The 25,959-nt window shown below is 36.8% G+C and overlaps 1 protein-coding gene across 1 annotated transcript; it reads right to left on the reverse strand.

Annotated features, from left to right (window-relative positions):
* Positions 1-6,210: 6,210 nt before the first annotated feature.
* On the reverse strand, positions 6,211-7,570 carry LOC137810474 (ethylene-responsive transcription factor 2). The gene has a single exon (XM_068611742.2). The coding sequence runs from the start codon at positions 7,362-7,364 to the stop codon at positions 6,552-6,554; it is 813 nt and encodes a 270-aa protein (XP_068467843.1). The 5' UTR covers positions 7,365-7,570; the 3' UTR covers positions 6,211-6,551.
* Positions 7,571-25,959: the final 18,389 nt, after the last annotated feature.

The following is a 25,959-nucleotide window of genomic DNA, read 5'->3' on the forward strand; positions in this document are numbered from 1 at the left end:
AAAAGTGGATATCACCAAAATTCGAATCAAGGAGGGTGATGAGTGGAAAACCGCTTTTAAGACCAAATTTGGATTATACGAGTGGTTGGTGATGCCCTTTGGGCTTACTAATGCTCCAAGAACATTCATGAGGCTTATGAATCACACCTTGAGAGATTGTATAGGTAAATATGTAGTAGTTTACTTTGATGATATCTTAGTCTATAGTAAAAGCCTAGAAGACCATCTAAGTCACCTTAGGGAAGTTCTTCTAGTTCTTAGGAAAAATAGTCTTTTTGCCAATAGGGATAAGTGTACCTTTTGTGTAGATAGTGTAGTTTTCTTAGGTTTCATAGTTAACAAAAAGGGGGTGCATGTAGATCCCGAGAAAATCAAAGCCATCCGCGAGTGGCCAACTCCACAAAATGTAAGTGATGTAAGAAGTTTTCATGGGTTAGCTAGCTTCTATAGAAGGTTTGTACCTAATTTTTCTAGCCTAGCTTCTCCTTTGAATGAACTTGTGAAAAAAGATGTTGCATTTTGTTGGAATGAAAAGCATGAGCAAGCCTTTCAAAGGCTCAAAGCTCAACTCACCAATGCACCCATTCTATCTCTTCCAAATTTTTCCAAAACTTTTAAGATAGAGTGTGATGCATCGGGGGTAGGCATAGGTGCGGTTTTGTTGCAAGATGGACACCCCATTGCTTATTTTAGTGAAAAACTCCATGGTGCCACCCTCAACTACCCCACCTATGACAAAGAGCTCTATGCTCTTGTGCGAGCCCTAAAGACTTGGGAACACTACCTTGTGTCCAAAGAATTTGTTATCCATAGTGATCACGAGTCTTTAAAATATTTAAAGGGCCAACACAAGCTCAACAAGAGACATGCTAAATGGATGGAATTTCTTGAACAATTTCCTTATGTAATCAAATACAAGAAAGGGAGCACCAATATAGTGGCCGATGCTCTTTCAAGACGGCACACACTCTTTTCAAAACTAGGTGCCCAAATTCTTGGATTTGACCACATAAGAGAGCTTTACCAAGAAGACCAAGAACTCTCATCCATCTATGCTCAATGTCTACATAGAGCACAAGGAGGTTACTATGTGTCCGAGGGATATCTTTTTAAAGAAGGAAAACTTTGCATTCCCCAAGGAACACATAGAAAACTCCTTGTTAAAGAATCACATGAAGGGGGACTCATGGGCCATTTTGGAGTTGATAAGACTCTAGATCTTTTAAAAGCAAAATTTTGTTGGCCACACATGAGGAAAGATGTCCAACGACATTGTTCTAAATGTATCTCATGTTTAAAAGCAAAGTCTAGAACAATGTCGCATGGACTCTACACCCCTTTGCCGATTGCAAATGCTCCTTGGGAAGACATTAGCATGGATTTCATTTTAGGACTTCCTAGGACTGCAAGAGGCCATGACTCTATCTTTGTGGTAGTTGACCGTTTTAGCAAAATGTCCCACTTTATTCCATGCCACAAAGTGGATGATGCTCAAAATATTTCTAAACTCTTCTTTAGAGAAGTGGTGAGACTCCATGGTATCCCTAGAAGTATAGTGTCCGATAGAGATCCCAAGTTTATAAGCCACTTTTGGAAAACTCTTTGGGGTAAACTTGGAACAAGACTACAATTTTCAACTTCTTGTCATCCTCAAACGGATGGTCAAACCGAAGTAGTCAATAGATCTCTTGGAACTATGCTTAGGGCTATCATGAAGGGAAGCCACAAATCTTGGGATGAGTACCTTCCCCACATTGAATTTGCTTACAATAGAGTAGTTCACAAGACTACTAATGCTTCTCCTTTTGAGGTCGTATATGGTTTTAATCCTCTCACGCCTATGGATTTAATACCCCTTCCTAATCCACAAGATTTTGTGCATAAGGAAGGAGTAATCAAAGCTGATTTTGTCAAGAAAATGCATGAGAAGATTAAAATCCAAATACAACAACAAAATGAGAAGTACACAAAATACAACAACAAAGGGAAGAGAGAAATAATTTTTGAGGAAGGAGACTTAGTTTGGCTTCATCTTCGAAAAGATAGATTTCCAAATCAAAGGAAGTCCAAACTAAGTCCCCGAGGTGATGGACCTTTCCAAGTTCTCAAGCGAGTCAACAACAATGCATATAAGTTGGACCTACCTCTTGAATATGGAATACATGACACTTTTAATGTAATTGATCTTTCTCCATTTGTAGGTACCAATGACGATGACGAGCTGGATTTGAGGACAAATCCTTTCCAAGGGGGAGGGGATGATGGAGGAGGGCCAAGCACACCTAACCAAGCAAGCCAAGGAGAGCGTCTAGACCAAGACCAAGACCAAGGTGAGCGTCTAGGACGTAAAGGTGAGCGTCTAGGACGTGAAGGTGAGCGTCTAGGACGTGAAGGTGAGCGTCTAGGACGTGAAGGAGGGAGGCTACCCTTGGAGCTAGACCGTCTAGGTCCCCTTACAAGATCAATGGCCAAACATATTCAAACACAAGCAAATGAGGCCACGGATGGAAGAGAGAAGGCTTTGTATATGTTTGCATAAAGGCCCATTGGGGGTACTTAGTAGATAGGATAGTGTAGGAAGCATTTTGGATGGAAACCTTCTAGAAACTAGGGTTGTGTATGGCCGGTCATTGCACCCTAGAATTTAGATTTAATTTTGGTTTTCTTTTCCTTGTAATGTAGCTTATCATTTACGTCCCAAACTAGCCTATAAATAGGAAGGCTAACTCATTGTATTTGACAAGTTTAATTGAGTATTGTTATGCTGCCAATTTTGTGCACTAGCTTTACTTCTCCTAGAAATCTAGGCTATAAACTTCAATCCTTTCACCTTTCTCCCTTGAGCTGGCCGAACCACTCAAACATCACACTCCTCATGCACCTTCAAAGCCAACACAACTCCTAGGAAAGGCATTGGGAAAGTCCTGGGGGGAGACGGCGGCGGTGCCACCCTTTCCTCCGCCGCACGTTCCTTCTGCGCTTGCAGCGCCTTACGCAACTCTTCATTAACTTTGTTTAACTCCTCGTTTCTGCTCTATGATGCAGCCAAATCCACTTGCATCCTTTCTTGTTCCATTCTCGACGCTGCCACATTGTCTTGCAGTGTTCGCATCATTTCCAAGACCTGCGCCATTGTCACAACTCCTTCTTTAGCTGATGGCGCGGGTGAAGTTTGCCTTGTCCTTCTCATTTTCTCAGCAAAGAACCCCAAGAACAAACGAAATCTGACAGCAAAGTGTGGATGGGATCACAAATTCACACGGCCCCACGGTGGGCGCCAAATGATCTTGCAGGGGATTCAAACGTCGAAGGATTCGCCTCGTCAAACTCTATCTTCCACCTCCGAAACTGTGACAAGTGCAAGAACGCTCCAAGAACTCCACAAGAACTCCAAGAAAACCTGCGAAACACACCAAACGGCGCCTCTAGCGGCCGGTGGCACTCCGACGCTCAAATCAGCCTTACAAAACCACCAAAGAACTAAGAATTGACTCTCTGTGAGACTCGTGTGCACTCTGTGATTCTCTCTCTTTTCTCTGTGTGTGTGTAAACTGGAAACTTGCAAGAATGAATCTTACCTCATTTTGCATGAGCGCGGAATGCCCTTTATATACTCTGACCGAACCTCTCTCCAGATGATGACACGTGGAGACATGTGACTCACATCTCACCTTACACGTGGCACCATCTGAGGGTCAAAGCGCACCTCTGTTGCGCGCCTAAGTTATCCGTGCATGAAGTAACTTAGCGCGTTTCTTCAACTAGGTGGCTCGTGCAACCTCAGTGTGAATACCAAGTGTGGCTTGGCTAAGCGCACGCACCAGGCATTACTTACTGTGTGAACGATCACCTCTGCTTTGCACCATGCACGTTATGGGTTAAGAGAGCACCAATCACCGACTGGCTTACTAGCTCTCTTAGGCCACTCTCGTGCACGACACTACAAAGCACATAACTTCTCCTTTCTCTGATACTCTGTCACGCAAGGCTCGTATGCAACGCTCTCGCTGGGAATCACCCTTCATTTCCAGCTTAACTGCGTGTAACACGAAAACCCGATGATCATCGCTCACACCAGATGACTGATCGGTGCACCATAGCGCCACGCATTCTGCTTCCAGGCGCTTATCTAGGCGCTGACTGCACATCCTCTCTGACCACCGCCCCCTGATCACCGATCACCACCCTGGGTGACTTACTCAATGACTCATCTGTTTCCCTGGCCCACGTGTTCCACTAAGAACGGTCCACGTGGCTATCTGTTGCTGATGTCACTGACTGTCGATGACCGACCGGATCATTTACCAATTATAAAATTTAATTTAAATATCAATAATTTTTTAATCTTTAAAATAATATTTAATTTGATAAAAAAATTAATTATTTTTATCTCTAAAATTTATTTTTATTTAATAATTTTTTTACAGTAACTAATTATAATTTTAAAAGTCGTATTTAAGATATTAAAGATGGGTTATGATTTGTTAATAATTTTAAAAATCATGCTAGTTATAAGAGTAAATTAAAATTTAAAATACAAACTATAAATTTATTTAGATATAAATCATTAATTTCATTAAATTACTACATTTGATTCGTTCATTTTCTAAAATAAATCTCTTTACAATATCTGAAATGACTGAAGAAATTCAAGAACAAAAATGTATGATTAGGTGAACAACAGTATGAAAGAGAACGGTGATTAGAACCTCGAATGTCCATGTAACCTTCATTTTCAAGTAATGACTTAATCTGCACGAAATTCTTCATCATGAGAATATTCGAATATTATAAAAGTATAAGGATTAAAGTTTTTACATGTAATTAATTGTGAATTTAATTTAAATTATATATAATATTAATTACTGTTAATGATGGAAAGATTTAAAGGAAAATTGTAAATACAATAAAGTTAGATATTTGAGATTTGGTTTTGAGTTGAAGGGCATCTTGAGTGAAGAGGAGTATTAAAGTAGAGAGATACAATAGGAGTGTGTACTTATAAGAAACGGGGGCCAAAAGAAATGAAAAGGGGAATAAAGTTTTCTTCTTCTTCTTTTTTTAACGAGGAAAAAATACTCGTTTTTAAAAGATTTTATTTTTTCACTTTTCTTTTCATCCATAAAAAAAGGTAGAGAAATTCGATTGAGAGAAAAATAATCTATCTCAGTGTAATATATATATATATATATATATATATATATATATATATATATATATATATATATATATATATATAAAAGTGTCTCATATACCAAGAAGACATTAGATGAATCAAAATTCATAGTTATATTTAATACTTACTTTCATATCAAACTTCTTACAATAAAATTAATTGTAGGATCCAAAATAATTCAGTGATGATAGATGTCATCTATTCATATTGGAATTAACAAACTGAGAAATAATATCTCTAGATGTAACAAAATAACAAGTGAGATAGTTTAATTTTCTCATTAGTGTGATGTATTTCTTAAGATCAGAAAGTGACTTCCTTAACAATGTAGAAGTTTGAAATTGAGATTCATGGTTGAGTCATTAGTTTGAAATTTTTTAGTAAAATTGTTTCTAAAATATCTAATGTATATTTCTTTTGAGAAATGATTATTCAATTGTTGGATAATCTCTAAGAAATATGAGTTTGTTAAGATTTTTTTGTTTGAAAATAACAACACGTGTTATTTATCAAAAAAAAATATCATATTGATCACTATATATAAAAACAATGTCATCAACATATATTATAAAATAAATGTATCCAATCATTACGTGACCATAAAACTCTTATACCAAATTGTTGGACAACTTCACTAAATCTATTATACCATATTCTATATTCTAGGAGATTGTTTAAAATTATATAAACATTTGTGAAGACCAACTGAGAGTAGCTATTATATATTATTATGGGGATTACATTAGATGTGGACATGAACACTTGAACCATGCTAATTGGCCAAATAAAAAATAAAATAAAACAGTTCACATAACAAATTATATGGTTTAACGAAAAGGTTAATTGTGATAAGTAGAACACGTTTGTTTAAAAATGAATAAAATTATAATATAAAAATGTTTGATAAAATATCATATTGTTCTTATTTATTTATTTTAAAATTTGTATAATAGTAAAGTTAAGATGTTTGGTTTTAAAAGCTGCGGAAGAGTGAAGATTGGGATTAGCGTGAGAGAATAAAGTAGAGGCTTCAGTTGATGCAACCCAATTCACAAATTTCATAAATATTGAACCAAAAAATAACAAATATTGGGACTGTATTCAGAGACCCAAACAAAACCTCCACCCTAATTGCTTTTTGCAACTTTGTTTTGGTTTTCTTAATTTTTTCTGGTTTAGATTTTATGACTCCGACTTGATGGAGTTGAGGTATCAATCCATTTTTTACACTGTGCCACTGTCCTTCCCTTGTTGGCTTATTATTTTCATTCTTTTAATAACAGTTTCCGCCACTGTCACACGCATCTCAGAATCAGATAACTACAAAGCACAATTTACACAAAAAGAACAGTGAAATCCACGTCAGCATAACGCATTAGTTAACCAACAACTGTTCCGCACGTGTGCACTGAGACACTTGACTTCCCACTTGCCCCGTTCTCAATCCACTTGGAGCCGTCACCGTCGACCCCACCACTTTTTTCCGCCGCTTCGCCGACGATCCACTCTCCGACGAGGACGAAGGCTCCGGCGACGCTCGCTTCGACGTCACCCGAACCGGTTCGGGCTCGCCCGAATTAATCCGAAGCGGGAAATTCAACAAAGCCCGCGAGCCGCGCATTCGATACGCGGCTCTATCGTATGCCAGGGCGGCGTCCTCAGCCGTCTCGAACGTTCCGAGCCAGACCCGAGCCCCGTTTTTAGCCGGGTCGCGGATCTCCGCCGCGAATTTTCCCCACGGCCGTTGCCTCACGCCGCGGTAGTGCTTCCCCTTGGCCGGAACAACCGCCGGTGCATCCTTCTGAACCACCGAAGCGGTGAAAACAGGTTCCGGTGCCGGAAATAAATCCGGTTCGGGTTTCACGGTAACTTCCGGGATGAAACCCGAGGAAAAGGTGTTCGGTGAGGCTGCGTTGAGAGATGGGACCCAGCCTACGTTGATGGCATCGCGAAGAACACCGCAGAGCACCATGTCCTCTGAATCATCTTCCTTAAGAGGAAGCTCTCCCCAATCGTCACTCAAACACGGGTACAACCTACTGAAACTGGTGCTCCGAGAGTAAAGGGGAGTGTTACCGGAGTTAACAATCGGGGCTCCGAATTTGAGATCCTCGAAGTCCCCGAGTAAGTGGCGGCGAATGGAATCCAAAAGAGCCAAATCGGAGTCGTAGGTAGTTTCTTCGTACATTTTGTAACCCTGATATTTGTGTTTGTGTTGAGAGAAGGATTTGGGTGTGAAATGAATGTTGGAAGTTGGAAGGGGAAAGTGGACGAGGGTTTTTATAAAAGGGACGGTACATGAACTTGGATGAGAAACTTAAGATTACGATTTTACAATAAAATTTATTTTCAATTGGTTCAAGTTAAATGGTGTCACCATTGGCTTCTCCGAAGGTTCGCATCTATGAATTGAAGGTTGCTTTGGATTTATCACGTGCATTATTTCCCCCTATTTCGTAATAAAATATTTTCTCTGTGACGTCATTCGACTTGCACGCCCACACAACTTGTTTCTTGTCTTTTTCTGCTCTTTTTTGTCGTCTTTTCTCCCACTAAAATCTCCCAACAAGTTTACTTACCATTTCTGAATTACTTCAATACCTTTTTTAAATAATTTAATTTCAATGCAATACTAATGTCAAATTACTTTATATTTTTAACAATTTTTTTTATAAATATAATTTTTTTAAATCAGAAAAAATTAGAAATATCATAATTAGATGTCATGTTGAGTTTCATTAGTTTAATTTCTTTTGTTTTTATTTTACAGTTTTCTTGTCCTAGTATTTTTTTGGTTTCTCGTTTGTATTTATATACATGCTGGTCCATATGTTTAGTTTAGTAAGAAAGAGAAAATAAAAGTTTTTTTTTTCGTTTTGTCGTTTTCTCCTTTTCTCTCTTTCATTTATGTTATTATTTTATTTTATTTGTATAGAATAGTAAGTTCTATATGTATAAACTCCTCTTTTTTTTCATTTGTGGTGTGTTTAACATGAAGATAAAAACCCAATATGGTATCATAATAGGTTACATAATACAAAGAAAATTAATAAATAAAAATTAATTTTAGAGACTAAAATAATTAGTTATCAAATTAATTAAATTATAGATCATTTTATAAATTAAAGAAATTATTGTATCTAGTAAGGAAGGAAAAAAAAAATTCAAATCGTCAAATCCAATTCATAATAATCCAAATTTATATTACATTTAATAGATTTAAATGGATTTGTCTTAAATCCAAATCCATATTTTTTGGATTTTAAGTCCAATCCATTTAATTAGATATATATTTGATACATCTGTGGATTACCCAAAATTTGATTTGGGTTGGATTTTGACTTGACCCAAACCCAAGTTGAGTCAAGTCAATTCGAACCCATGTTGAGCTAAGTCGGGTCGAACTCATGTGGAGTCGAGTCAACCCAGACCCAAGTCCAGTCGAGTCGGTCTGGGTCCATGGCAAGATGAGTCAGCTAAGGCATGGGGTGTTGCCGACCTAAGTCGACCCGAGTCAATGTCAAGCCGAGTTGGCCCGAGCCGATGTCGACCCGAGTCGGTCCGGGCTGATGTCGACTCGAGTTGGCTCGGGACGTTGTTGACTCAAGTCGGTCCGAGCTGATGTCGACCCGAGTCGGCCCCGGGTGATGTCGACCTGAGTCGATTCAGGCTGATGTCGACCCGAGTCGGCCGGGGCCAATTAAGTCGGCACCAAGCCCATGTAAAGCCAAGTCGACCCAGGCCCAGGTTGGGTCGAGTCAGTCCTGGCCTAGGTCGAGTCGGGTTGGGCCAATGTCTAGCCGAGTCGGCTAGTTTTGATGGCGAGTCGAGTGGGCTAAAGTCCATGTCGAGTCGAGTGGGTCCGGGACTTTGTCAAGCTGAGTCAGCCAGAGCCCAAATCAAGATGTATTTAATCTAATTGACAAAATGGATTTAATGTAGATGTAATCTGTTTTAAATGAATTTGAAAAAATTCAAATAAATTTGATCTAGTTAAAATGGATATGGATTTTGAAAGCAATCCATTTTATTGGATCTAGATTGGATTTTGAAAAATCCAATCCACGTTCACCCCTATCTAAAATAGTTTCTATTATTAGTACAAATTTATAGATAGTGGTTTCTAAATTGGTATCTAACCATTAACTACCAAAGTTTTAACTACTAACTACTTATATTCTAAATTAGTCTCTATTAATCTTTTAGCTAAAACCTTGGTAGCTAATTTAGATATCAATTTTTAAATCATTTTATAAATTTTTATTAATAATAGAATAACTTTAAATACCAATAAATTTTTAGTGTATAAAATAATATCTAATTTAGTTAATATAGTGATTAATTATTTTTTGATTTTAAATTTGATTATTAGTGGGTGATTTTCTTGTAATGACATATTCTCATATTATTAATTTTTTCTACTTCTCTTTGTATTTAAGAAAATAAAAGTTTTTAATTTTTTCATTTCTTCTTATCTCTCCTTGTTTACGTTCTTATTCTTCTTATATAAAAGACTCTTTTCTTCATGCATAATCTCTTCTTTTCGATTTATGATGTTCAACATGAAAACCAAAATCTAATAACAAAAAATGATACTATCAATACTCAAGTTACTTTCTCTTAGAAAAAAACTCTTACCTATAAAAACAATTATTGTTAAAGACTTAAGATACACATTTAAACTAATTATTTGTCAAAAAGAACCATTTTTTATAGTTGTGTTAAAAATAGTTTTTATATATATATATATATATATAATATGTGTGTTAGTACTAAATATTATATTTGTCAATTATGCTTTAAGTTTTTACTAAACTTCGTATTTTTAAAATACTAATCCTATTTTTTACTTTTTTTATTAATTTTCAATGTGAATTTTCATTAGGTTATTTAAAAAGTAATTATTAAACCCAATTACTCAATTTTTTTAAAAATGTTTATAATTTGAACTGAATCCAATATATGTTTAGCTTTATTTTAACAACAAGAAGTAAACTTATAACAAAGAATGTAACCAGAATTTGACTAATTGTTATTCTTCATATTGAAAACCCTAATTTTGTTTGCATTGCGAGAGGAAAATGTAAAGCAAAAGCTTTAATTTGAGAAGAAGAAAAGGAAACGGCGATTGGGTAGAAAAGTGGGAGTGGACTGAGACGGAATGATGCGGTGGATATGGACATGTTTGGTGAAGTTTGAAATTGCAATGGATAAGTTTCTTGCAAGGTCAATAACCCCCCATTAATTAATCTACTTGCCAAACAGGACCCCACCCTCCTTCATGTCACTGTAACCCTACTTTTTTTTATCAGTGTTGCTTCCAGGAAGGTGGTGATGACACACCATCAATTCACAAACCTTCACTTTTTTTCACATTTCATCATTTCCATCTCCTTTATCAAAAGACGGTACCATTAATTAATGAGATAATGAGTTTTGGAGGATTTACTTAGGTTAATAATAATTAATTCGTTTTAATTTTATCGAAGTAACTAGAGCAAGAAAGAATAATATTGGTTTTTAATATAGTAGAATACAAAAAATCCATTAGATAAAAAGTTATCTGTTGGCCAAAATACATCTTGATTTTCTGATTATGAAAGAAAAATAATATTAAGATTACAAAAGTAAACGAACGTTGGTTAGGGCATTCTTTTTTTATCAACTATTCTAATCACTTACGTGTAAAAAATAAATTATGATTGATTTGTATATTCTAATTTTCATATGTTTCAATTGACTTAAGCATCATAGTATAATGGTAGATAATATACCCAAAATTGAGACCAAAATAAAAAATGAAGTAGACAAAAAAAAAAAAAAGAGTAAAACGAGAGAGAGTAATTACACTGTGAAAACATACACATTTATATTTTACAATAAAAGAATTAAACATGATTTTTTTAGCATGTGATGTTCATTATGGAACCCAATAAAAATAAATTGAGGCTTCAAATTGGTTCTACATTGGAGCTACCACTTTTAGTTATCCACTGTTCACAATACTAGGTAAAAATCAAAGATAACACGATCTTTCATACATTAAAAATATAATTTATTGTATAACAATGCAATTCATCATTCTCAAATGTGTTACCAATTGTTGAAATATCTAAACAAATGAAACTTTCAATAATAATTTATTTTTCTTTGAAATTAAAACAACTTCACAATTTCCTTTACTTTATTTTTTAACTACACAATTTAAATTGTGATTATATTTCTTACTTGCGTTTTTTACTTTCTTTTCTCACAATTTGATTTTTACTAGAAGAAACTCTAAGCTTGGAAATAATTTTTGTTAAAAACTTTTTTCTCGAGAGCCTTGGTAAACAAATTTGCAGGTTGCTCAGAAGATCTAATGGGTAGAAGATGGAAGAGACCTGGTTGCCATCTTTCACGAACCATGTGATGGTCAATATCAATGTGTTGCGTTTGTTCGTGAAAACTGTTATTGTGTGCAATATGTCTTGTTGGTTGGTTATCACAATATAGATTAGCAACACTTGTAGTGGTGATTTCGAGATCTTCTAGCAAATAGGAAATCCATTGTATTTCACATGATGTAGAAGCAAAAACACGATACTCTGACTCTGAAGAAGATTTGGAAACGGTGCCTTGTTTCTTGGTTTTCCAAGAGATCAACTATTCTCCCAGAAATATGCATAACCCAGTCGTGGATCGTCTAGTCATGGAGCACGAGGCCCGGTCTGAGTCACTGAAAGCCTTCAAATGTAGAGTAGAAGACTTGGGATAAAAGATACCATGAGTAAGAGATGTTTTTATGTATCGAAGAACTCGTTGCATGGCTTGATGATGATATGTAGATGGCTTATGAACATACTGACTGAGGAACAACGCGAAAAAGCATATATTTGGTCGTGTGCTAACTAGATATAGCAAGTGTCCAATTGTCCTTCCATAGGTAGTGATATCATGTATTACATCTTCTTGGTTGAAGAGCCTATCACTTTGTTTTTGCATGGGTGTTGCGACTAGTTTAGCTCCAAGCATGCCAATATCTTTCAAAATGTCGAGAACGTATTTCCTCTGACAAATGTGGATTCCTTCCCGTGAACGAGCAATCTCTAATCCCATAAAATACTTAAACTTTCCTAGGTCTTTAATATAAAAAGCTACATTTATAGATTTATTTACAGTGGTAATGTCATTAATGTTGTTTCCAGCTAAAAATATCCTCAACGTAAATAAAAAGAAATGAAGGATTTTTCATATTTTTTAATAAACAAAGAATGATCAGCTTTAGATTGATTAAAGCCAATTGTAAACAGATGTGAAGTTAGTTTCTCATACCATTGTCGACTTGCCTGTTTTAGACCATACAACGATTTATCCAAACAACACACCTGATTAGCTTTCTTTGTGTCGACTCCGGGTGGGACCTCCATATAGACTTCTTCATTTAAATCTCCATTTAGTAAAGAATTATCTACATCAAGTTGTTTAAAGAAACAGTCCTTGATAGCAGCCAACGCAAGGATAACACGTATGGTAGTCAATTTGGCAACAGGTGAATAGGTGTCAAGGTGAATAGGTGTCAAGAAAGTCGATACCCTTACGTTGTGTATACCCTTTTGCAACCAACCAAGCTTTGTATCTCTCTATGCCAACATCAAATTTTTGTTTGATTTTATACACCCACTTACACCCAATGGGTTTCTTTCTTGCAGGGAGATCAACAATATTCCATGTGTGGTTTCTTTTTAGCGTCTTGATTTCATCACTCATCGCTTCTTTTCATTTATGTGACTTCACCCATCATATGTCCTCGGTTCATGTTGCAAAGAGAGAGAGTAAGTTGAGCATCTGACAATCTCTTATAGGACAAAACTGAGTGTAGAGGATAACCTTTTTTGTGAAGATATTGTGAGTTGGAGATGATAGTTTTCCAAGTAGGGAAGCATCCTACGAGTTCTTGTTGATCTTCTAAGGTTAGGATTTTTAGCAACTTCAAGATTTTTAGCAACTTCTGTGATAGTTTCATCACTGAGAGCAATTTCGTTGTTCCTCACATAGCCATTGTCGAGCATGTGATCAAAGGAGCTTTGATCACTCTCAATGTTGTTTTGTGAGTCATTATCAAGAGTTTTTGCATAAAATATGCTCATGAAATACAACATTTTTGGAAACAAATATTTCTCTGGTATTAGTGTCAATAACCATGTAACCTTGGTTCCATTTTTGAAACCTAAAAAGATGCATTTCTTGGATCTAGGATCCAATTTATTTCTATTATTTTCAAGAGTATATGCAAAGCATAGGCAGCCAAAAATGCGTAAATTATCAAAATCAGGCACAATTTATACAACATTTCATATGGACTTTTATTTTGAATAATATGACAAGGTAATCTGTTAATAAGATACACAAAATGAGAAATAGCATAATTCCAAAATACTTTAGGTATTTTTGATTGGGATATAAGACTTCTTATGACATTTAGAATATGTTGATGTTTCCTTTCAACCACAAAGTTTTGTTGTGGAGTTTCTATGCATGTGGTTTGATGTATAATGTCATGTTTATCATAAAACTCTTTCCAATGAAACTCTTGCCCATTATCAGATCTTATAACTTTGATATTTTTACCAAATTGATTTTGAACAAAAGCAACAAAATTCATTAATAGATTTCTGGTTTCAGATTTCTGGTGTCCAAGTGAATCTTGTAAATTATTTACCATAGAAAGAAAGTACTTGTGATCGTGTATAGATTGAACATTAAAGGGACCCTAAATGTCAACATGAATGATATCGAAAGCTTATTTACAAATACTATTGCTTTAAGGAAAAGGAAATTTGTGTTGTTTAGCCAAATGACAAGAGATACAAACATTGTTTTTATCAAAATGTATATCACCATATTTCTTACTCAAACATTCAAGAACTTTGCTTGACAGATGGCCAAGTCTGCAGTTTCACACGTCAATGTTATTAATGTGTTCGAGCAGGTTCTCGGTTTGCATGGACAAAACAAAATTTGCTCGGTTTAACGAGTAAAGAAATTGCTCGGTTTAACGAATTCATCAAAAAGTCCAAGTTGTTGGATATTTCGATGGTTTGAAGAAAGTTTACTTAGTACAAGCCGAATGGGTCAGTTAAAAGTAGAATAGATAGAATCCTGGTTTTTAGGGAATGGTTGGATGTTTGGCCGAACAATAAACAATTCGTTCTCAACAGGTCAATATTTGATCATTGTGTCCTAGTGCTTAGAGTTTCGTGGGGTCAAAACCCTTTAGGAGTCTGGATGTGTGGCAAAGAGATGAAAGGTTTTTAGCTTTCGTTCGTAGTAAATGGCAGAATTATGAGGTGTACGACGAAGGATTGCTCGTATTAAAAGAAAAACTAAAATAGTTAAAACTAGATATGAAAATTTGGAATAGAGAGTTCTTCGGAAATGTTAATCAAGCAGGGGAAATTTTACAAAAGAAATTTTACATTAAAGGGACCCTAAATGTCAACATGAATGATATCGAAAGCTTATTTACAAATACTATTGCTTTAAGGAAAAGGAAATTTGTGTTGTTTAGCCAAATGACAAGAGATACAAACATTGTTTTTATCAAAATGTATATCACCATATTTCTTACTCAAACATTTAAGAACTTTGCTTGACAAATGGTCAAGTCTGCAGTTTCACACGTCAATGTTATTAATATGTTCGAGCAGGTTCTCGGTTTGCATGGACAAAAAAAAATTTGTCTTTGCTGCACATTGAATACGGTACAAACTATTATGAATCCTAGCTTGTCCAATCATCTTGGATGTACTCATTTCCTGTATATCACATGTATCATGAGAGAAAGTGAGCTTGTAGTTTAAAGAAGATGCAAAACTATGTACAAGAAGAATGTTTAGAGTAAATTATGGAATATACAAAACATTGTGTATCATGAATTCTCTTGACAAAAAAACAGTTCCTGCACATCTTGCTATAACATAAGTATTATTAGGTAACCATATCCTTATTGGCTTTATCTCTTGATGACTTAGGAAAAGAGTAAGATCACATGAAACATGGTCTGTGGCACCAGTGTCCAAGATCCAAAAGTTTGTGCATACTTTACCTTTTTCATAAGTTTGAATAGAGGATTCATTACCTTTCTCAAAGGTTTGAATAGAGGATTCACCATTTCGATTTGATTTTTCTTTGTTGTTGTAAAATAGCAAAATATCAACTATTTTCCGCAATTTTTCAGTGCTTAACGAATTCACTATTTGATCATTAGTATATTTATCTTGAGGTGATTTCTTTTCAGCAACTTCTTCCACCATTTCCATTGCGTTGGCAACATAATTGTTTCTCTTCTATTTCATCCATGATGGATATCCATGCTTGGAATAGCATTCATCCGTTGTATGATTCATTTTATTATAATACGAACATTGCTTACCATAGTTTTTACTTCTTCCTCTTCCATAATTCTTCCATCCAGTATTGCCACTATTTCGATGATTGGGCTTTTGTGTTTGTTGGCTTGCGTTGTTATTGATCAAAACCTTTGTTTCTAAAATTGGTGCTTCATGGAATTGTTTATCTTACCTTTCTTGCTGTAAAATTAAAGAGAAAACATGATTTATGTTAGGAAGTGGTTCAAGAAGAAGAATTTGTATCTTTACATTGTTATACATTTCACCAAGACCCTTAAGAAAACACATGACTCTTTCCGATTCTCTCCATTCAAGAATGACTCTGGAAAGTTTGCAAGAACATTGTGGAAAGTTTGCAAGAATCTATGGACCTTCGGGTCGTTTTCTCTCTTGGCCTAATTATTGGGTTTGTATTCTTATTTAAGTGCTATGTTTCTTAAATGTAAAGGCACTTTGAATATACATAAAACTTTGTTTTCCATAATATCACACCGCTTCCAGTTTTCACATATTTTACATTGCCTCAATCTCTTTTCTTCGTTCTTTTCTTCTTAGTCAATCGAATCCCCATGGATTCATTGCTTTCTCTCTATCAAATTTTTGAAAAATAAATATTTGTTCTGGTTAATATGACTGAAGGAAAATATGGTAAATTTTGTAGGTAGAACACATTCATCTTGAAAATGAAGTGTAATAATTTTTTAGGTTAAGTATTTTTTCGTCCCTATACAATAACACGAAATTGATTTTTGTTTTTGATCTAAACTCTAGACCATGTATATACTTGTAGTATGAAAATTATTGGAATAAATTCTTTTGTATGTAAAAATGATTCAATTTGAAGTTCTACTTCATCAACCTATTGAAAATAGTTATAGTGGACATTAATATGCGATCAAAGCTACAACTAATTTTGAAAAAAAAACTAACAATTTAAAAAAAAACTAACAATTTTTAAAAAAATTTAACAATTATTTCACATATAAAATAACATATTTCAATAATTTTCATACTATAAGTAACTGAATGATCTAAATTTTGAATTAGGAAACCAATTTTATATTATAGTAGAAAAAAACATATTTAACCCTAATTTTTTTTAATTAAAGGTAATCCATGTGTTTCATAGAGGAGAAAAATGTAATGAGTTTTGTAGGTAGAAGAACAAATTCTTCTTTAAACGTGTCATTTCATTTTATTTTTTTTATTAAAGTTCATCCATTTGTCATTGAAGTTGTACATCAAAGTGAGTTCATTTTACCTTTTTAATTTATTCTTTATATTTAACTGTGAACTAATATTTTGATTAAAAGTAATTTTAAACTTTTAATTAAATCATAAACTATTGGTAAAGATATAACTATTTTATCATTTCAATTTTTTATTTGTATTTTTGAAATAATAATATTTAATTATACTAAAGTTAAAATTAAGAAATCTTATTGCTTTAAAAATTGTATGTGGTATATGTAACTAATTTTTTTTATGATATGTATTTCATCATATAACTAATCAATTAATTTATAAATACTTACAAATATTAGTAGTTATTATTTAAATTCAATTTACCACTAATAAGATTATATAAAATCTCAAACAAAATATTTTATCTAAATCAAATTATTAGCTTATTTTTAGACATATTTTTAAGCCTTTTGGTATTTAAAGGCATATTTTAAAGTTTATATTAGATGTTGTGAGTATTTAAATTTTAAAAGATAAAATACGACAAACAAAATGGTGCTAAATAGAAAATGACATTTTACAATATCATAATTATTAAAATAGAAGAAAAATATATTTAAATTATAAAATAGATTTTCTACTTTTCTAATTTATTTATTTATTTGAATGAAAAAAGGAATCTTTGCACCAAAATGGTTTAAATTTAAAAATGCCCATCATTTGAAGTTTGAAGCTGACCCATGACCAAAACAACGTGCAAAGTTTGACTTTGACTAGAAATTTCTCATTATTATTTATTGTTACAAATGCAAACTGTTTTGTGTCCACGTGCCCATTCCTAGCACGTGTATCCCACAATCTTTCAGTCTTTTTTTAACATTTTTAGCTGCATTAATTTATAATAGTCTTTATTTTTTTTTAATAATATGAATTAAATAAAATATTCTGAAATTTTTCATTAGGTTTAAAATTCAATAACTTACATTATTTTGACAATTTTAAATTTAATTAACTTATTCAATATTTTGTTAATATAAATAAAATGATTGAACATACAGTTTTGAAAATATAAAAATAGAGTTATTTTATTATATTAATAAATTTTCAGTTTAAAAAAATTTAATATATAATTAATAGATCGATAAAAATAAAATTTATATAAAACTATTTATAAAGAATTAGCAGGGACTTTGCCATGAGAGGGCCTACCAAGGACAAAAAAATTCTCAGCAGTAGAAATTAGAATTTTAAAATTTTGGAAAATGAAGAAATAGAAAACCCCACGCATGAATTGTACAAATAAATTGTTTATAATCCTTCTACGTTACCCAATTATGATTGACGAAGAATAAAACATTTTTCTTCTCCAACTATTCAATGTATTCAACTTTTTGACACATAATATTTATATTATATGCAGTAAGTCTATGCCTCTGTATGATATATTGTTTAACTACCTTTATTGTGATGTTTTTATTTGACAAAGATATCTTTTTATAAACTATGTTCCCACATTAGTGAATTAAGGGAGGAGTGAATTTAGCGAGGAATGTGTATTTAAACTATCTTTAACCTCAACTCTTGAGTAATGTGAGACGACTATATTGACGTGTTTCGTCATGATTTTATTTCTAAAAGATGTCTCAGTGGATTAAGGAAGGAAGATGTATTTAAACTGTCATTGACTTCGACTCCTGAATGATGTGAGACTATATTCACAACGTAAAACTTTTTTACTAAATATATTTATTTAACTTTCTCACTTAAAATAACATACACTTACATTTAAAAAAAATTAAATTACTTTTTTAGAATTATACAACTTTTAAATTATATTATTTAAATTAAAAAATGCAGATAAACATGTACAAGAAAGCATATGTTTCCAGTAAATATAGTAAAATATAATATCAAATATTATTAATTTATACGTTACGTTTAAATTTATATTGTTGTGAGTGAAAGTGAAATCTGGAAATAAAGGAATCGTGTCATTTTTAATAGGGGAGTGGTAGATGCGTCTGAAATGTTCGCATTGGTACAAATAAAGGTTTGGTCTTGGCTCTATGCAAAGTCCCGGTATATTTCTTTTTCTTATTCTTATTGGGTTTTAAATCCTTTGGCTTGTATGAGGTTAGTTCCTTAATGTCCTGTGGTGTTTTTTTATGGTTGTATCTAGGTCATAGGTGTTCCTAGTTAGGAAAATATTAAAGTGTTTTTTTTTCTTTCTCTATATAAGGGTTGAACCACCAAGTGATTCTCACTTATTTATTTATTTTTTATTACTGATAAAAAAAATATATTTAAATTTATATTCTATTTAGACACTCTTATATCCATAATTTATGTTAAAAAAACTCGTCTATTTGATGAAAACATATGATAAACATGCTATCAAATGGAGTTTGAAAAGAGAAACAAGGGAAAATTATGCATACTTACTTCTTGAGATTTTCTTAAAGATATTCATACACTTTAAATTGAAAAACAAATTCTCATGTATTTAATTTAATAAATTATCACACACGTTTTTTTTTTATTTGTGAAACTAAAAGAATGTGAATGCGATTCGTCTTAAATGGACCGGTTCCTGACCCAACTTTGAAATGTAAAACATTCCAGTGAAGTTAAATTTATATTTTAAAATATTAAAAAACAAAATTTATTATATTTTTTTAATAATTTTTCGCTGTTATGTAACACGCACGCGACAGCCAGATATGAAAAAGTGCAATAAAACACCTCCTTCAATTTGAGTGAAACTTTTTATCGTTAGTTACAGTTTTCACTTTGATAATTTAGTTATTTTCATTACAGTGCTTTGTTTATATAGACTATCATATCTCACGTGTCAAACCATATCCACAAACTTATCAGGTTTATTTGGTGTACCGGTAGGCACCGGACGAACACACGTAGCCGACCGACCGAACGCATAATAAATGTAAGTGCACCCGTAACAAGCTAAAGCAGTTAAGATACACCTCCGAAAAATAAGGAATACGCGTTGAAAGAAGATATGTTCTCCGGGTATTCCGGAGCACGATTGACAAGACCTATCCATAACCACCCCGAGCCCAAGGGATAGAAAGCCCATTAGGCAATCCTATAAATACTGTGCTCAAGCCAGAGAAAGGTACGTTTTTCATTCACTTACTAAACCACACTTAGAATCTCATACTTACTTGAGCGTCGGAGTGCCTTCGCAGGTACCCTCCCCCGCCCGACCGAAGGAGATATCAAGAAGGAGCGACCGACCGAAAGAGACGAAGACCGACACGTCAGCAACTATACTACATCAACCGACCGTGCCTGGGCCCCATCTCTCCACTCAGATACAATTGGCGCCCACCGTGGGGCCGAGGCAAATTTCCAATTGTTAAAGCTATAATGGTTGCGACAAGGAACAACAACGACGCTATGGCAGAACAGATGACTATGATTCAAACCCTCCAAACTCAGATGGAGGAACTGCAGCAAAAGGGGATGGAAGACCGTCGTCAACACGAAGAGAATAGACGCCGCCAAGAGGAAGAAATCACCTTATTGAGAGAGCAGAATGCACGACTCCAGCGACAGGTCGATAATCCCGAACGAGAAGGTCAATCCCATATGGCCGACCGAACCGCCTCTCGCATACCTACACCGGCCGACACCAATCCTGCTTCCAGAGCTGAAACAGTCGAAAGAAAATCAAGTAAAAGGGGTCATCCTTTTACAGACGAAATTATCACCACACCACTTCCTGACAAATGGAGAGGTCTCGCTATTAAACTCTATGACGGCTCGACCGACCCGGACGAGCATTTAAATGTCTACAAGACCAAATGACTCTGTATACCACAGATAATAATGTGTGGTGTAAAGTATTCCCCACGTCCCTCCAGGGAGAACCTCTTACCTGGTTTACAGAGCTGCCTCCGAACTCCATTGATGACTTTGACATCCTAGCCGTAAAATTCTCCACTCAGTATGCCACCAGCCGACCGCATCACATGTCCTCCATGTCTCTCCTAGTGGTACAACAAGAAAAAGGTGAATCTCTCAGAACCTTTCTAGATAGGTTCAACAAAGCATGTATGAACATCCGAGGACTCAAGCAGGAAGTTGCATTGCACCATTTGGTCTCGGCCATCCGGCCGAGCCGTTTTACTGAAAGTCTCATCAAGAAGCCGCCTCAAGACATGGAAGACCTTCGAACTCGAGCAACCAAATTCATGCAAATTGAGGAACACATTGATTACCACCAACGGTTCAAAACCGTCGGATCCGGAGTCCTCAAAGACCAAACCCCGAGCAAAGAAAGAGAAGTCGAGACCGAACGAACCGTGCGAACCACTCCAAGGTCCGACCGGAACAAAGGAGGCCGAATCCCCAGGTTTAACAGTTACACCCCCTTAACTGTGCCGAGGGGACGAGCCCTAGATGAAGCACTACAAACGGACTTAATCCCGATATTGAAGCAATATCAAACACAACCGAATGCAGATACCGCTAAGCATTGTCAATACCATCGAAACTTCGGCCACACGACCGAAGGATGTCAGGCTTTGAAGGACAAAATCGAAGAGCTCATCCAAGCTGGCCATTTGCGGCAGTTCGTCAAGAGGACAAGGAATTCAAGATCCCCACCACGGAGTACCGACCGTCCATCTCGTGGTGTCGACCGATCATACCGTAACTATTATAAACGCCGAACTGACCATAGCCAGACTTCGCGGAAACGCAGTGAAAGCCCCGTTCGGCGTACACGCCCCCGCAACACAAGTCCCGATCGAAACGCCCGCCCTCGCCAACGAGTTCGCGAAGTCATCAACATGATTGTTGGACCCGTTAACTTGGGCGAGCCGAACCACGAAGCAAATTATATAGCCGGGGGCTTTGCCGGTGGCGGGTGCTCAAATTCCGCCCGGAAGAAACATCTCCGGGACATCTAGTCCGCTCATGCTACCACAAGGAGGCGTCCACACATACCTCCGATCACCTTCACTGACGATGACTTCACAGCTATAGATCCAGCCCAGGACGACCCTATGGTAATCACTGTAGAAATTGACAAGTTCGCAATTGCCAAGACTTTGGTAGATCAGGGTAGCTCGGTCGATATATTATACTGGGAAGTTTTCAAGAAAATGCGCATCCCAGAAGCAGACATTCAACCCTATAACGAGCAAATTGTAGGGTTCTCAGGTGAACGGGTCGACACTAAGGGGTATATAGACCTGTATACAACCTTTGGTGAGGAAGACGGTCTCCATAAAACAATAAACGTACGATATCTGCTGGTTAACGCCCAGACTTCCTACAACATCCTGCTCGGCCGACCGTCCATCAACAAATTAAAAGCTATTGTCTCCACCCCACACTTGGCCATGAAATTCCCTTCGGCAAATGATGACATAGCAACAATCCATGTTGATCAAAAAATCGCTAGGGAATGTTATGTTGCGAATTTGAAAAGTGAGCCAACTCGGCGACTCTACTCGACCAATCCGGACGACCGACTCCCACAAAAACGAGGACGATCCCCCACACGACGTTCCGAACGACACATGTCCCGTCGTCAGATGATAGCCCTTGTTGATCTCGACCCTCGTATGGACGATCCCCGTATGGAAGCAGGAGAAGACCTGCATCCATTCCCACTTCGCGATGATCGCCACACTACACATGTTGGCACCTCACTAACGTCGGACGACCGATCGGCCATCGGCACAACGCTTGCTAAAAATGCCGACCTGTTCGCATGGACAACCGCTGACATGCCTGGTGTAGACCCGAAGGTCATTACCCACCGACTATCATTATATAAAGAAGCTAGACCAATAGCTCAGAAGAAAAGAAATTTAGGGGACGAACGACGCCAAGCCGCACGTGCCGAAGCTGATAAGTTATTACAAGCCGGATTCATTCGAAAAGCCCATTATACCACATGGCTAGCCAATGTAGTTATGGTAAAGAAAGCAAATGGAAAATGGCGAATGTGCGTTGATTACACGGACCTCAATAAGGCATGTCCAAAAGACTCTTATCCTCTGCCTACCATTGATCGTCTTGTTGATGGGGCGGTCGGACATCACATCCTCAGCTTCCTTGATGCCTATTCAGGTTATAATCAAATCCAAATGCACCCGGCCGACCGAAAGAAGACAGCCTTCATGACTGATTCCGGCAATTTCTATTATGAAGTTATGCCCCTTCGGACTCAAGAATGCCGGGGCCACTTATCAAAGACTAATGGACCATGTATTCCATGACATGATCGGCAGGAATGTTGAAGTCTATGTCGATGACATTGTTGTCAAATCCGACTCATGTAAGCAACATATTGCCGACCTAAAAGAAGTTTTTCAGGCCCTCCGCCAGCACCAGATGCGACTCAATCCTGACAAGTGTGCATTTGGCGTCGAGGGGGGGAAGTTCTTAGGTTTTATGTTTACCCATAGAGGCATAAAAGCTAACCCTGAGAAATGTAAAGCTATTTCCGAGATGAGAAGCCCCAACTCCATTCAGGAAATTCAGAGACTCATCGGCCGGCTCACCGCCTTATCTAGATTTGTTCCTAAACTTGCAGAACGAACGAGACCCATCGTCCGATTATTGAAAAAAGCATCTCGCTTTGAGTGGTCGGCCGAATGCGAAGAAATTTTTCTCCAATTGAAAACTTTTCTATCTTCCCCACCGGTCATCCAGAAACTGGACGCCCGAGAGCTCATTATAGTCTACCTCGCCGTTTCAAACGAAGCCGTCAGTTCGGTCTTAGTTCAAGAAATTAATTTTGAAGAACGGCCAGTTTATTTCGTCAGCCGCGCCCTCCACGACGCCGAAATCGGATACCAAACGATCGAAAAGGTGGCTATGGCTCTCATCATTACCGCCCGACGAATGCGTATGTATTTTCAAAATCATCGGATTATTGTTCGGACAAATTACCCCATTGTAAAGATTCTCACTAAGCCAGATTTAGCCGGACGAATGATCGGATGGACGATAAAACTATCCGAATTCCACATTCAGTACCAACCACGAGGGGCCATCAAGTCGCAAGCTCTTGCTGATTTCGCAACCGAACTCACCCCTTCCTCAGCCGAGACCGAACCCTCATCGTGGATCTTATACGTGGACGGCTCCTCCAACGAAAGGTCGTGCGGCGCTGGAGTCGTTTTGGAAGGCCCCGGCGAGATTGTCATCGAGCAAGCCCTAAAATTCGACTTCAAAACTTCAAATAATCAGGCCGAATATGAAGTCATTTTAGCCGGCCTACGCCTCGCTCAAGAATTGGAAATCACTAAGTTAATTTGTAAAAGTGATTCCAAACTAGTCATCGGTCAGCTTAATGACGAATATGAAGTCCGAGAAAGCTTTCTGCAACGATACTATCACTTAGTCAAACAGTTGATGAGTACATTTTTTGAAATTTCCATGCAACACGTTCGACGCGATCACAATACTCGCGCAGACGCCTTGTCCCAGTTGGCAACCACGAAGTGTAAGGGAATACATCGGTCGGTAATCCATGTTACGCTTGTACGCCCAAGCATCGACCTACAGGAATGCCTAACGACTGACGCGGAATCCACTTGGATTACCCCAATTAAGCAATATTTACTTGATGGTACATGTAGTCCTATAGGTGAAAAAACCATGAAGTTGCAGGCCGCCCGTTTCGTCTTAATCGGTGACGACCTTTATCGCCGAGGTTATACCCGGCCACTCCTTAAATGTTTGACACCTGATCAAGCCTCCTATGTCGTCCGGGAATTACATGAAGGTATTTGTGGTACTCACTCAGGCGCACGAACAATGGCTGCCAAAGTAGTCCGAGCCGGATACTATTGGCCGACCGTCCAAGGTGACTGTACCGATTTCGTCCAGAAATGCCTCAAATGTCAAGAGTTTGGTACTATGTCCCATAAAAAACCTGAAGAACTTCATTTTATGCTATCACCCTGGCCGTTTGTCCAATGGGGTTTGGACATCATTGGCCCTTTCGCCCCCGGTAAAGGCCAATGTAAATTCTTACTGGTCGGCATTGATTACTTTACCAAGTGGATCGAAGCCGAACCTCTGACTGCGATCACCGCTCGCAATGTGCAAAATTTCGTGTGGAAAAATATTGTTTGCCGCTTCGGCCTTCCACAGATCATCATCACCGATAACGGTCGACAGTTCACCGACCGGACGTTAGCTGAATTTTACGAGAAACTCCACATCAAACACATCGCCAGTTCAGTCGAACATCCGCAAACAAACGGACAAGCAGAGGCGGCAAACAAGGTCATCTTGAACGAACTAAAGAAACGTCTCGGCCCAGCAAAGGGCAACTGGACTGAAGAACTCTTAGAGGTCTTATGGGCATATCGCTGTACTCCTCAGACGACTACACAAGAAACGTCGTACAGCCTAACGTATGGCACTGAAGCTATGATCCCCGTCGAGATTGGAGAACCCTCTCTCCGCCGACAAACCCTTGATCTTGATCTAAACAAGGAAAGCCTCTCGGTCGGCCTCGATCTCATCAACGAACTTCGAGACAAGTGTAGGATTAGAGAAGAAGCATGCAAAATTCGGGCGGCCAGACGATACAACTCCAAGGTCAAACCGAGACTGTTCCACAAAGGCGACTTAGTATGGCGAATGCGGAGTAGCGCCCGGAAGGAAGGAAGCAAGTTCTCTAGCAATTGGGAAGGACCATTCCGCATAGTAGATACGGCAGCTGGTGGAGCCTATTACTTAGAACATTTATCTGGAAAGGACATACCGAGAACGTGGAATGCCACGCATCTCAAATTTTATTACAGTTGAACTTAATAAAAGTGTACTCTTTCCTCGCTCGGTCAGTTTTTTCCTAAGGAGGGTTTACGACCGAGAAGGTTTTAACGAGGCACTACAAAATTAAAATCTCCTATTCCTTTTATTACTCTCAATTTATGCCTCGTTCGGCATTCGAATTAACTTATTACTTTAAAGTAATCAGAATTATTTATGCCTCGTTCGGCATCCGAATTAACTTATTACTTTAAAGTAATCAGAATTATTTATGTCTCGTTCGACATCCGAATTAACTTATTACTTTAAAGTAATCAGAATTATTTATGCCTCGTTCGGCATTCGAATTAACTTATTACTTTAAAGTAATCAGAATTATTTATGTCTCGTTCGGCATCCGAATTAACTTATTACTTTAAAAGTAATCATAATTATTTA

Source organism: Phaseolus vulgaris, chromosome 2, assembly GCF_051622355.1.
Source record: "Phaseolus vulgaris cultivar YP4 chromosome 2, ASM5162235v1, whole genome shotgun sequence".
Taxonomy (NCBI): domain Eukaryota; kingdom Viridiplantae; phylum Streptophyta; class Magnoliopsida; order Fabales; family Fabaceae; genus Phaseolus; species Phaseolus vulgaris.

What these genes read in the sequence shown, in the direction of transcription:
- LOC137810474 (XM_068611742.2), bottom strand. Translation starts at nt 7,364, where the DNA reads ATGTACGAAGAAACTACCTACGACTCCGATTTGGCTCTTTTGGATTCC.